The sequence below is a fragment of the Betta splendens genome, chromosome 4, assembly GCF_900634795.4.
Source record: "Betta splendens chromosome 4, fBetSpl5.4, whole genome shotgun sequence".
NCBI classification, from domain to species: Eukaryota; Metazoa; Chordata; class Actinopteri; order Anabantiformes; family Osphronemidae; genus Betta; species Betta splendens.
This window is the reverse complement of record NC_040884.2, coordinates 28,836,796-28,848,487: the sequence shown is the minus strand read 5'-3', so window position 1 is coordinate 28,848,487 and position 11,692 is coordinate 28,836,796. Positions and strand designations below refer to the sequence as shown.

At 45.7% G+C, this 11,692-nt stretch overlaps 1 protein-coding gene across 6 annotated transcripts in view; it reads left to right on the top strand.

The window, feature by feature from the left end:
- tp63 (tumor protein p63) overlaps window positions 1–11,632 on the top strand; it is a 25,610-nt gene extending 13,978 nt beyond the window's left edge. For 3 of the 6 annotated variants that reach the window (XM_055508085.1, XM_041070225.2, XM_041070226.2), the window contains 10 exons: window positions 5,071–5,257; window positions 5,355–5,470; window positions 5,930–6,039; window positions 6,121–6,257; window positions 6,457–6,539; window positions 6,621–6,745; window positions 8,994–9,139; window positions 9,506–9,653; window positions 10,503–10,596; window positions 10,695–11,632. In XM_055508085.1, coding sequence (XP_055364060.1) covers window positions 5,071–5,257; window positions 5,355–5,470; window positions 5,930–6,039; window positions 6,121–6,257; window positions 6,457–6,539; window positions 6,621–6,745; window positions 8,994–9,139; window positions 9,506–9,653; window positions 10,503–10,596; window positions 10,695–10,988 — 1,440 coding nt within the window. In that variant the 3' untranslated portion in view covers window positions 10,989–11,632. The remainder of the gene's footprint in view (window positions 1–5,070; window positions 5,258–5,354; window positions 5,471–5,929; window positions 6,040–6,120; window positions 6,258–6,456; window positions 6,540–6,620; window positions 6,746–8,993; window positions 9,140–9,505; window positions 9,654–10,502; window positions 10,597–10,694) is intronic. The other 3 variants (XM_055508086.1, XM_029145702.3, XM_055508088.1) reach the window with 2 other exon arrangements.
- The last annotated feature ends 60 nt before the right edge of the window (window positions 11,633–11,692 follow it).

Sequence of the window (11,692 nt, the reverse complement as noted above, 5' to 3'; positions counted from 1 at the left end):
GATGAGACTTTAATCTGTCTGGCAATGGTGCTGATTTGATCAACAGTCCACAAGAGTAGCCTATGCCAAACGTGTCCAAAGTGGTTGACAAACCTGCAGCGGTGATCTAAATGCACTGTGCCTTCCAAGTAAACAGGCAATCTCACCTTGTTCCTTGGCCACGCCGAGTGTGGGACTGTGACGTCTACCCAATTCCCACACCGCCTAACTCATCCCTCTCATTTTCACAGTCCAAAAACAAAAGTGTTTGTCTGATGTGCAACTGTAAGGAGGTTACGAGCGTGGTTTGTCAGCGGCACGCCCCAGAACGTGAGCCACACTGGTTTAGGACACATCCTCATCATAGACATATGCATTGTGTATTGTGCCAGACGGTGTATGCCACAGTCACAACACATGATGCAAGACTGGTCTGATTGGTCTGGCTTAAGGTGGAAAAGCTGTGGATTGAATAATCGCTGTATTGAGTAAAGCTCTATTTTCTGGTCTCTGTGTAACTATAGGCAAAATGTAGTAAATTGTGATGAATCTAAAAACAAACTTCAACTTTTCGGCTTTAATACTTCTTATTATTGCTCTGACTGTCCCAGTGGTGCTGTACTAACAGCTAAATGTTGCTTTACTAAGCTTATTTTGTTATGCTGAGGATTTGGTTTATAAAGTTTCCCTGCGCTATTCTAGAGAATAGTGATTACACCCTTGGTTGCCATCTCAACCGATGCTTCCTCCATTACACACATCTTGCGTCCATGATCCCAAACCAGTAACTCCTGTGTTGGACCGATGTCCAGCAGTCCAGCAGTGTGGCCAGCCCAGCTTTGCTTGGTGCATAGCTCTGCTCATGCCCCCTTTTGAAGAGCTGTGGGAGCTTTTGGGACTTAGCAGACTGTGTACTGTTCTTTTTGATGACTGTTCTCATGGAGACACACCTAATCCCTAACACACAAACCTTAACCTCTTCCTGTCTAGGATGACTGTGACACATAAACACGGAAAGATGCAACGCGTCAACATTTCCCAGAACTGCTATCACGCAGTTTCCTGCTTGGCACTCCCGCGTGTCCATAACGTTCCTCCCTTTATCACTTAGTTAAAAAAACAGGCTCGCGGGTTGCAAACGTTTCATCTCCTTTGCTTTGCTTAATAAATGGAGTGTTGCCAATGAGGCGAACAATGCTGGTTTGCAGTACTTATTTAGTGCCACCACATATAGTAGTCAAAGGAGAGGAATGTCATGGTTTGGGCCATCAGTGGGGCGCTGTAGAGCTCAGGGGATTACAGTAATGGATTGAGGACCTGCAGATAATACTTGTGTAAATATGGTGTGCCTCTTTCCTGAACCCTGTGCTCCTGGAGTGGGCTCTGTCTTTTTAAGAGAGTTAAGCTTGATGGTTGCATCTCACATTGCGCCAGAGGAGGAGGAGAGCCCTTGTATGCTCAAAGAGAAGAGTGTTCTAGCGAAAGGCAGCAAGACACGACTTGTCCCTGGAACATCTGCGGGCCCGTCCCACGCCTCACGAGATGGGGCCGAGACTTGTTTGTGTCAAGAAGCTTGTCACGACTCGCCCATCACAGGCAGAGAAGCTCTAAGAGCTACAGATGGGAAAAAGCCAGTGTTTTTTTTTTTTTTTCAGAGTTGAAAAGGTTTTTATGATATGGGCTATGGGATTTCTCCATAATCGTTGTGGAAAAGCCCGTTCTCTTACAGTTTGGATTACAAGATCCTTTCTTTAACCCTATCAGACATTCTTATACAGAGGTTACCTGCAGCAGTGAATTACCTCAACACAAAGCAAGATCATGCTGTGGTTATATAAATACAAAAGAGATGTGAGTCTGTCATCAAGGAGACAGAAGCATTCTTTGGATCAGAACTAACAAAATCCTCCCCGAGTTTGTGAAATCTCTCAAAACAGGAATCATTATTGTGGGATGACTAAACTTGAGAATAAGACAAACATGTCTGCAGCTTTAATACTTCCTAAAAGTACAAGTACATCAAACATAGTCAATCAGCAGTCGTTTCTACATTTCTGTCTCTTGTTTTCAGTATCAATTTCATCATTCTCAAGCTGAAATAAAGCATTTAACATACTGAGCCCAGACGTGACTGATACATATTTGAATCTTTCACCAGTGGCTACGCAAACATGCTGCCCCGCCTCAGTTTACGGGTTTGCCTTGGGACAGGTGTCATCACTGAGGTTGGGTGGTCAAGGTGGGAGCTGATGGCTGTCTGTTAGAGCAAAGATGATTATGACTCGCCTCCAAACGCCTGGGATGCAGGTGTCCATGAATCGCTTCAGAGAAAATGGGAGAGGACAAACCTTTTTTTTTTCTTTTTTTTTGCATTATTGTTGAATTAAACAGATTTGGGAGACGTTCTAAGCGTGACATGACATGACATGTCAGGTATGAAGAAGACAAGACCAGAGGCGCCAAACGGTGCTTGTTTAAGGCCTGATGTTTGTCAGGACTTGACTTTTGCATGCGCCCGCAGCGACTGTCAGGGAGAAAAGAATGCTGCCTGCCTCAACCTGCGCTGCACGGGAAGTGTGTGTTTGTGTGCTGGAGAGCAGCGTGTGTTAGCAACTGCACATATGCAGCACTGTACGAGCACCAGAACTAAGCAGAACCAGAGAACGTTGTTTCAGTATTGCATCCAGACTGCAGAACTGAGCAGCCTTTCCTGTGGTTCGTTATTTTTCCCCGCCTCACTGACACATGAAGCCGAAGACTCGTGTCACGCGCTGTTCCTGCAAACAAGTTTGCTTTCAAAAACACAAACGGCACAAGTGATTGTGAATAAGCGGCCCGGGCGCCGTGACCCGGTGCGTTCCTTAGCTGGCAACTCACATTGTGGCCAATGAAAGGCTCATAATTACATGTTAACACCTGAGCACCGCGCCCTGTGTGAGCCACTGGATCCCATCAGTCAACTGGCTCAGCTCCACCCTGAGCAGCGCTGGCTTTAGTCGCAGGCTTCTTTCAGCATTCAGCTGCAGATCCCGCTCTCACTACTGAGCAAACACACCACCAGCAGCAAATAGTTGTGTGCTCAAAGTTCGTAGCTCCGGGGCTGGGATGGTTCTCTGGTGTGTGTGTGCGCGTCTGAGACAGTAGGATAGGATCTAAACAAGCTGCCTCTCCAGCATCTCTGATTAGATCTCTGTGTTTGGAGTTTCTGTTTCGCCTTCAGCTACACAAAACCAGCACGCTGTAATTATTCAAAACACTATGCACTGACCCTTCACACAGCACCGCTGTGTGTGCCTCAATCTCCTGCTCTCTCTTTCTCTTCTGCTCACCCCCCCCTCTTTCTTTATCTGCTTGGCTTCTCCACCTCATTTAGCTGATTGACAGAGGCGTACGGGGAGTATCAGGTTAGAAACTACACCTATTCATCTTGGGCTTTTTTTTTAAGGAAGACGTTTTGGGAGAGCTGCTTTGATTTTAAGGAAGAATCAGCTCCATCTTTGTGTTGACGTACATGTCCCAGGGCTTGAACTGTGCTCGTCAGCCGTACATCACGGTTACGACATGTGTCTAAAACACTTGATGCTCATCATATTTCGTCTCTACTTAATATTGTAATTACCAGTCGTACTTCCACATATTAGCAGCACTTCGTAGTGTTGTGTCAGTTGATCTTGTGAATGCATTTTGTATAATGAGGTCACTTGAGGAAAGACGCCTGGCTGAGGATTTGAGTTATTATTAACCCGTCTGTATTAGAGGAACTATCTCTGGGTGAAGTGCTCGGTGTCTAGTTTGTGATCCAGAGACAGAGATGAGCAGGGACTGTTTTGGGTTTGTCCTGATGAAAGGGATGGCTGTGCCTGAGGAGCAGAGTAGAAAATGTCCGTGCCAAGCTTGTGTAACATTTGAAGTCAGTGCAGACAGGTACTGGGATGAGCACCTTCTTTGGAACCAAAGCTAATAAAGTAGAATTTTATGTTGCATTGTTCTCAAACACGGCCCCGGGCGCTTTTCACAATGTTCACTTTTCTTCACTCAGTAATGAATGTGACAGAAAAGATTCCCCCTTCCACCTCTGAATGTTTTCTGCACACAGAGGATTTCAAGCTCTGCTTACACAGCAGCGATCTGAATGGTTTGTTTACACAGTTGGGTTATGCCTATTAGTAACAGTCAGTCGTTTTGATGGCACACTGGTTATCAACTCCAGCAGTGCCACGGATCAAGGTACATCCATTATTCATAACTCCGACTTACAAGCTTGAATGTGAGCCAGAGAGAGAGAGAGAGAGAGTGTGTGTGTGTGTGTGTGTGTGTGTGTGTGTGTGTGTGTGTGTGTGTGTGTGTGTGTGTGTGTGTGTGTGTGTGTGTGTGTGTGTGTGTGTGTGTGTGTGTGTGTGTGTGTGCGTGCGTGCGTGCGTGCGTGCGTGCGTGCGTGCGTGCGTGCGTGCGTGCGTGCGTGCGTGCGTGCGTGCGTGCGTGCGTGCGTGCGTGCGTGCGTGCGTGCGTGCGTGCGTGCGTGCGTGCGTGTATGAACTGCCATCACATCTTATGACTCCTCTGTAGTAGCTCGGCCCATTGCTCCGACCCTTCACCCGAGTCATTTCCATTCATCCTCACAGGGAAAAGCTGCTCTCAACCTTGTGTTGTGTTTAGCTGCGAGCCTCTTCTGAAGGCCCTGCTCTGTATGATGAGTGGCCAATAGATGCTTTAGCACAGCACTCCTCCCTAGAAGATGAAAGCCTGGCCCAGTTTAATTACTGCTGGAGGGGTCCATTTTATGGCGCTCCCTCGGAAGTCCCAGAGGCTCTTCATAAGACATCTTTGAGATTCCCTAACACACACTACAGCACCCTAACGTGTGTGTGTTTATTTAAGTGGGCTATAATCACAGTCTTGTCTTTAACCCATTTTTGCTTCAGGGTAAAACAGAAGTGCAAAGTCCAGGCAACAGGTGTTACACAGAATTATGTGTCTTTTTTCTAAGATTGAATAAAAATTGTGTTAAATTGTCCAAACAGTTTTTATTCACTTAAACAAATGCTGTTACTGACTTCTACTACATTTTGTGTTTTTTCTTATCTTTTCCAGTACTCGACAGAATTGAAAAAGCTATACTGCCAGATTGCCAAGACATGTCCCATTCAGATCAAAGTCCTGACCACCCCACCGCAAGGCGCCGTCATCAGGGCCATGCCCGTGTATAAGAAGGCGGAGCACGTGACCGAGGTGGTGAAGCGCTGCCCGAACCACGAGCTCAGCCGCGAGTTCAATGACGGTCAGTCTCCTGCGAACCAAAAAAGAAAACCCTAATCTCACTCCCGTTTTATTGTTTGCTGTCCAACACTCACTCACACGAGCTGTGTCGCTTTCAGGCCAGATCGCTCCGCCGAGCCATCTGATCCGCGTGGAGGGAAACAACCATGCCCAGTATGTGGAGGATTCCATCACTGGGAGACAGAGCGTGCTGGTTCCCTACGAGCCTCCCCAGGTGAGCTGTCAGCAGCGCCTCAGCGCCTCAGCCTCGCTTTGACTGATGGAGCGCTGACAAACTGAGCTCAGCCCTGACACACAGCAGCTGCTCTCTTCTAAAGCGCCTCTGCATGATCACTGCACCGTCTTCATGTAGAAACTCTTATATTATTAGTATTACTTGTCTGCAGTAGGTAATTCTGCAGAGCTTTTTACTTTCAAAAACTCTTACTGTATAGTGTATCACGTAAACTTTAGACTGTCTAGTTTCCCATATCCACTTGTCTGTGTGCTAAACTTCCTGAATGCCTTTTTAGTCTTGATCTTGCTTCATAAATGAAAATTACAACAGCCTTGTTTCCAAAATATTAATGTGGCTGGAGTAAACTCAATAACAACAACAAGGTTTGGTTTTGCTGTGCAGGTGAACACAGTTTCCTGCCTTGTCACTCACCTTCAGTGTCATTCGCCTCCTCAGGTGGGGACAGAATTCACTACAATCCTGTACAACTTTATGTGCAACTCGAGCTGCGTGGGCGGAATGAACAGGCGCCCAATTCTCATCATCGTCACCCTGGAAACCAGAGAGTAAGAACACCCTCATCGTTGTCCCCGTTCCCTGTGGATATGTGGCGGCTTGTCTTTGACCGATGCGTCTCCGTCCCCCAGTGGTCAGGTATTGGGCCGCCGGTGCTTCGAGGCCAGGATCTGTGCCTGCCCGGGCCGAGACCGCAAGGCGGACGAGGACAGCATCCGCAAGCAGCACGTAACAGACGCCTCAAAGAGCAGTGACGGTACGAAACGCCGTAAGTAGCGCTGGGGCTGGTGGCGGGCTGGCGAGCTTCGGTCTCTCCTGGCACGCTGCCTGGCCTGTGATGAAGACCCTCACCTGCTGCAGCCACTAACACGCCTGCCTCCCCCTCGCTAGCTTCCTGCTGCTTTGGCTTTTGCGAACGCTTCCTCAGATCTCCACTTCCACTCACTCGCTCCTCTTTATGTGTTCAGCTTTGCGCCAGGTTTCACACGGAATACAGATGTCCACCATCAAGAAGAGAAGATCTACGGACGAGGAGGTGTTTTGTTTGCCTGTAAGTGTTACTTTTTCTGTTCCCTTTAATACATCAATCTAAACTCTCCACTGACCTCTGTCTCTCTGTTTATTCTTACAGATCAAAGGCCGCGAAATTTACGAGATTTTGGTAAAGATCAAAGAGTCTCTGGAGCTTATGCAGTTTCTTCCTCAACATACCATAGAATCATACAGACAGCAGCAGCAAAACCTACTTCAGAAACAGTGAGTACTCATACAGATTTTTGTTTCCAGGTACATTATGTAAAACAGACCGGCATTAGGAGCTTCACTCTCACTCAGTGGACCTGCCTGTCTGTTGTGTTCTTACGAACAAACAGGTGCCTTTGGGGTGAAACAGTTTTTGTTTTGTTCCGACTTCAGTGACTTAACTGACTCGCTTCTACTGTAGTCAAATACACAGATAAAGATTATGCATGAGAATTTCTGATTCAACTTTATTTCTGCCACTGAAGCATTTGAACAGCAACACCTGAGAATAATTGCTCCCAAACCGCTCAGTGTTGATCAGCAGCTGAGCATTTACCTAGAGTTTGGTCTGACTGTCAGTACAGTTGTTTTTTTATGCTCTCTCATGGGCTGTTATGCAAAACTGATGAATCGGAACAAATGTACCGGGTTAAGGTAAAAGCTTCCAAAGGTTAGTGGCAACGCCTTTGGGTGCTCTGCCAGGTTTGCACAACAGCACTCGACAAAATGCGTGCCTCTGCCTCATCTATTCTTTTTGGTGTAATTAAAACTGTCTCCGACGCACATGTTCACACAAACTTTTGCTCCTCCACGCCCATTTCACTATAAGCTATGGAAAGGCAGCGTTGGGTGTACAGTAAATGATAGCTTGACAGGCCTGTGATGATAATTACTGCTTATGTTATGGTTTCCCATTAAGACACTGGCAGACAGCTTCACGGTAAAACAGTCCGGGGCATTTACTGTTTTCACCTTATTTTGTTTCTGGGTGTCGACCTGTTCCTTCCTTACAGTCACTTCTATAAATATTATTATTTAATCAGTCAGTGAGCAGCCATTCACTAAAGATTTCATTAGATTCATTAGTCACAATACGGTGAAACATATCACTGTTTAAGATTAGTGTTCTTTGTTTTATTCTTCTATTCTATTGCATTTTCTGGTTTCACGGGCAGTATCACTGTTAATCCCTTTTATTTCTGTAGTTTCCCTCAAAGCCTAAATAAATGGTTCTGTCAACAGCAAATCTTTCAGACCTTTTCTTTCCCGTAACTGTGTAAATACTGAGTCACATCACTCAGCTGCAGTAGGGCCGCGCTGTAATCTGTGTGTTTGCACAGTGCCCTCTGCTGGCCACAGCTAGTCATTGCATGTTGTGGTTCGGTTTTCGCCATTGGGGGGTGCCTGTAGGTTTGTTTAAGCTGTATTTCTGAACCCCTGAGCCTCTCTGGGGGCTCTCGCTCCAACTCTCCTCCTCCTTCTGTGAGCCCTTATTTGTGCTCTCTCTTCTCTCTGGTTCCTCCTGCAGTCTGATAAAAACCCGTCTTGGTAGCCAGCTCCTGGAACCTGCAGGAGAGCAGAGGCGGCGCTGCAGCTCCTCCTGAAACTCTGCCCCACATTCCTCCTCCTTCTCCTCTTCCTGCTCCTCCAAGTTACATGGACCTCCTCTCTGTCTCCTTTTTCACCACTGATTTGACCTTCTAACTTCTTGTGTACTGAGGATTTGATACTGAACATTTCTGTTAGTGAGATCTGTTGCTCTATGGCCATGAAGAAGCACTTCAGCCTTTGTGCTAGTAGTCCTTCATGCTGGACAGACCTATTACTAATGCAGACCCTATTTATCCAGTTGATGCTAATGGATCCACCAATCAAAGATTAAATTGTTTGCATGTATAATTTTTGTGCACAAAATCAACAAGTTAAGGTTTAAAGCCCTGCGTCTATTTGTTGCTTTGAATCTGTCTTTGAACCTTAACCCTGTGAAATGTTACAGTACATTAAATTCAGCCTTCTCTTCCGGCTGAACATAAACAGGAACCAAGCTTTATTGTTTTCTCTTGTACTTGACTTATGAGTGTATTCAGCTGAAGGTGTTCTGACACTAGAGCTGGACTCATGACGTTTAACTTTTGGGGTGGGGACTTTCAAATGCTGGTCATGTTTTATAAAGTCACTGCAGGACAGTTTGTGTTTGTTTTTAACGTTCCTCTATGAGATGCAGATGTTTGTTATGTACAGAGCAAATCCAGACGTCTGCGTCTTTTCTGTTTGAAACAGATTATTTTGTTATTGTTGCTGTCAGAGTTTAATAAATGGCTTTCGTTGCTTGAACTGCTCTTTGTAATAAAGAAACATCATGAGAAGGAGGGTGAAAATTACATTGATGACATGATTTATAAACATTATTGTCTGCTGTCTATGCTCCAAACGGTAAAACAGTGGTACCTCATGGCCTCTAACCTTCTCTCTCCTCCCCCAGGACCTCGATGCCGCCTCAGCCTTCCTTCGGGTCCAGCTCTCCGACTCACGGAAAAGTCAACAAGCTGCCCTCTGTCAGCCAGCTCATCAACCCCCAGCAGCGTAACACACTCACCCCATCCAGCATGTCTGGAGGCCTGACTGACAGTGAGTGTGCCTTGTTGTTTCTCTTCCTGTCTGTCTCAGGCCGTGCATTCCCCGCTACCAGCAGCCATGTCCCTCCTGGCGTATTGTATGTGTAGGATAGCGTGTCTGGGCAGGCAGAAGGGGACCTGAATGCCTCCAAACGCTCACTCGCTGCTCGAACAGATAATGTCCTCCTCAAAAAGCTGATCTCAGTGACCCCGGCCATCCTCCCCCTCCCCTCCCACTGCAGGACTTACAATGCATTATGCGTCATGTTGAGAGTAACGTCTGCGTGTCCACCCTCCATGTGTTTCAGTTTCCATTGCGTAACTTCTGACTCCCATAGCAGTAGAAGAAAGCTTACAGTAGCTCCTTTTGTCTCTGCAGTGACTCCTATGATGGGCACTCACATCCCCATGAACGCTGACATGAGTTCACTGAGCCCCACACACGCACTGCAGCCACAGCTTCCCCTGGTGCCTTCCTCCCACTGTACTCCCCCTCCTCCATACCCCATGGACAGCAGCATCTCCAGGTACCTAATCAACCCACACTAGGATACATCTTTTATAATTTTTTTTGTCCATTAAAAAGGCTGAACTTTAAGATTGAATCAAATAAATGGAGGCCCAAAGTCTTCAGCATTATATAAGTAACAATAATAGACGAGGCTTCATAAAATCCCCACACAACTAAAAAATCGTAATATACAAGTGTATGAATTCCCTGTTCCAAATTCCATATTGAAGTATTTTTTAAACCTTTTGTATTGACACCCTTTTATAAACACCCCTGTTGTGTGACTGTAGAAAAGGCCTTAGTTGCTCCTGTCAGATAGAACAGCAGCGACACTGTCTGATTCTACTTCTATTGTGCTTCTAAAGCTTACCTAACTTCACGTACGACCTAACCGCCCAGTTAACCAGCAGTAGCAACGTGCAGGGCCTCAGTACGTTTCTTCTCTTTTGTCGTTATAACTGACGTGAAGGAGCTGGTTGTCTGGGAGTCGTGGGAGGCGTTATTAAATCATGACTGCTGCATAAAACAAATGTGTTTTATTTTAGAAACCTTTTTAAATGAGTCTATTTCCTGATTGTGAATTAAATTTTAAAATTTTGATGTTGTCTTTCTATTATTAAATCATTCTAAAAGATCAAAGCCAAAAGTAGTGCTAATAGTATAAAATGAATACAGTATTTACCCTATACAGTATTGGCTGTTGTAGTTTCCAGTGAAACCTTTTGTCTAAGAATATTAAAGGTTAGGGTCTAAAGTAAAGAGAATATGTGACTGCAGACAGCAGGAGACTCAACGTTTAAAAAATGAACTTTAATATAGTTTGATGGCTCCACTCCTGACCTTGTCCCGCCTCTTTGTCACACAGCTTCCTTATACGGCTGGGCTGCGCAGGCTGTTTGGACTACTTCACAGCACAAGGCATAACCAACATCTACCAGATTGAAAATTATAACATGGAGGTGAGCCCTTGCCTATCCCACACCAGTCATTTGATGGGTTAGAGAGAAGAGTGGGCCACCCTCCGAATACTAACGCTCCCCTGTGTAATGACCACTAGGACCTGTCCAGGCTGAAGATCCCTGCAGAGTTCCAGCACATCATCTGGAAGGGAATCATGGAGCACCGACAGGCCATGGATTATTCCCCACCCTCCCACATAGTGCGCACCACCAGTGGAGCTTCCACCGTCAGTGTGGGCTCCTCCGAGGCCAGGGGTGAGCGCGTCATTGACGCCGTGCGCTTCACCCTGCGCCAGACCATCTCCTTCCCACCACGCGACGAGTGGTCTGACTTCTCCTTCGACCTGGATTCTCGTCGCAAACAGCAGCGTATCAAGGAGGAGGGAGAGTAAAACGACGCCCCCGTCTCGTTCTCAATTTCTCATTTCACGTCTCCTTTGGAACATTTCATTCGCAATCCTGGCATAAGTGCACATACTGCTGAGAAATGCACTTATCTTCATTATTGTTCTGGTCCTTGATACCGAGGAAAAACTGACGGCGTTGCACAAATGTTTATGTTTATAATTTCTTGAGAGCACTTGAGATTAGCATTGAGGGTTAATGATTCATTCCTGTTAAAGCATGACTGCAAACAAATTAGAGGGATTTCTTTTTGGGTTATGGTCCATAGTTACTGTATTTTATTTTGTAATACTTATGTTTTTACCATTGTGGTACAAGTACACTGGTTTATGGCAGGGCTCAGCATTGATTGTATACATTTCAGAATATCAGAAGTATTATTTCAGCCAATGTTTTCTGCTGTAGATGTAATATTTTTTATGTTTGTTGGGAGACCAATACCCATATCTCTCTATGTGCCAGGTTTGAAGTATGCCTCCTAGTGACTGATGCCAAGTGTGTCTTATGCAGTGTTATTATGACTGATGATGAAAACGCTGATAAAAAATGTTTTGGTTTAGGGTTACTTCATTTGATCACTGACCAAAACATGGTTATAAGTGTATATACGTTTGTATAGTTTTTTTTTTTCCTCAAGAAAACACGGCATGCTATTAAATCACAGTCATGTGACCATTGCCTGCCAGTTACA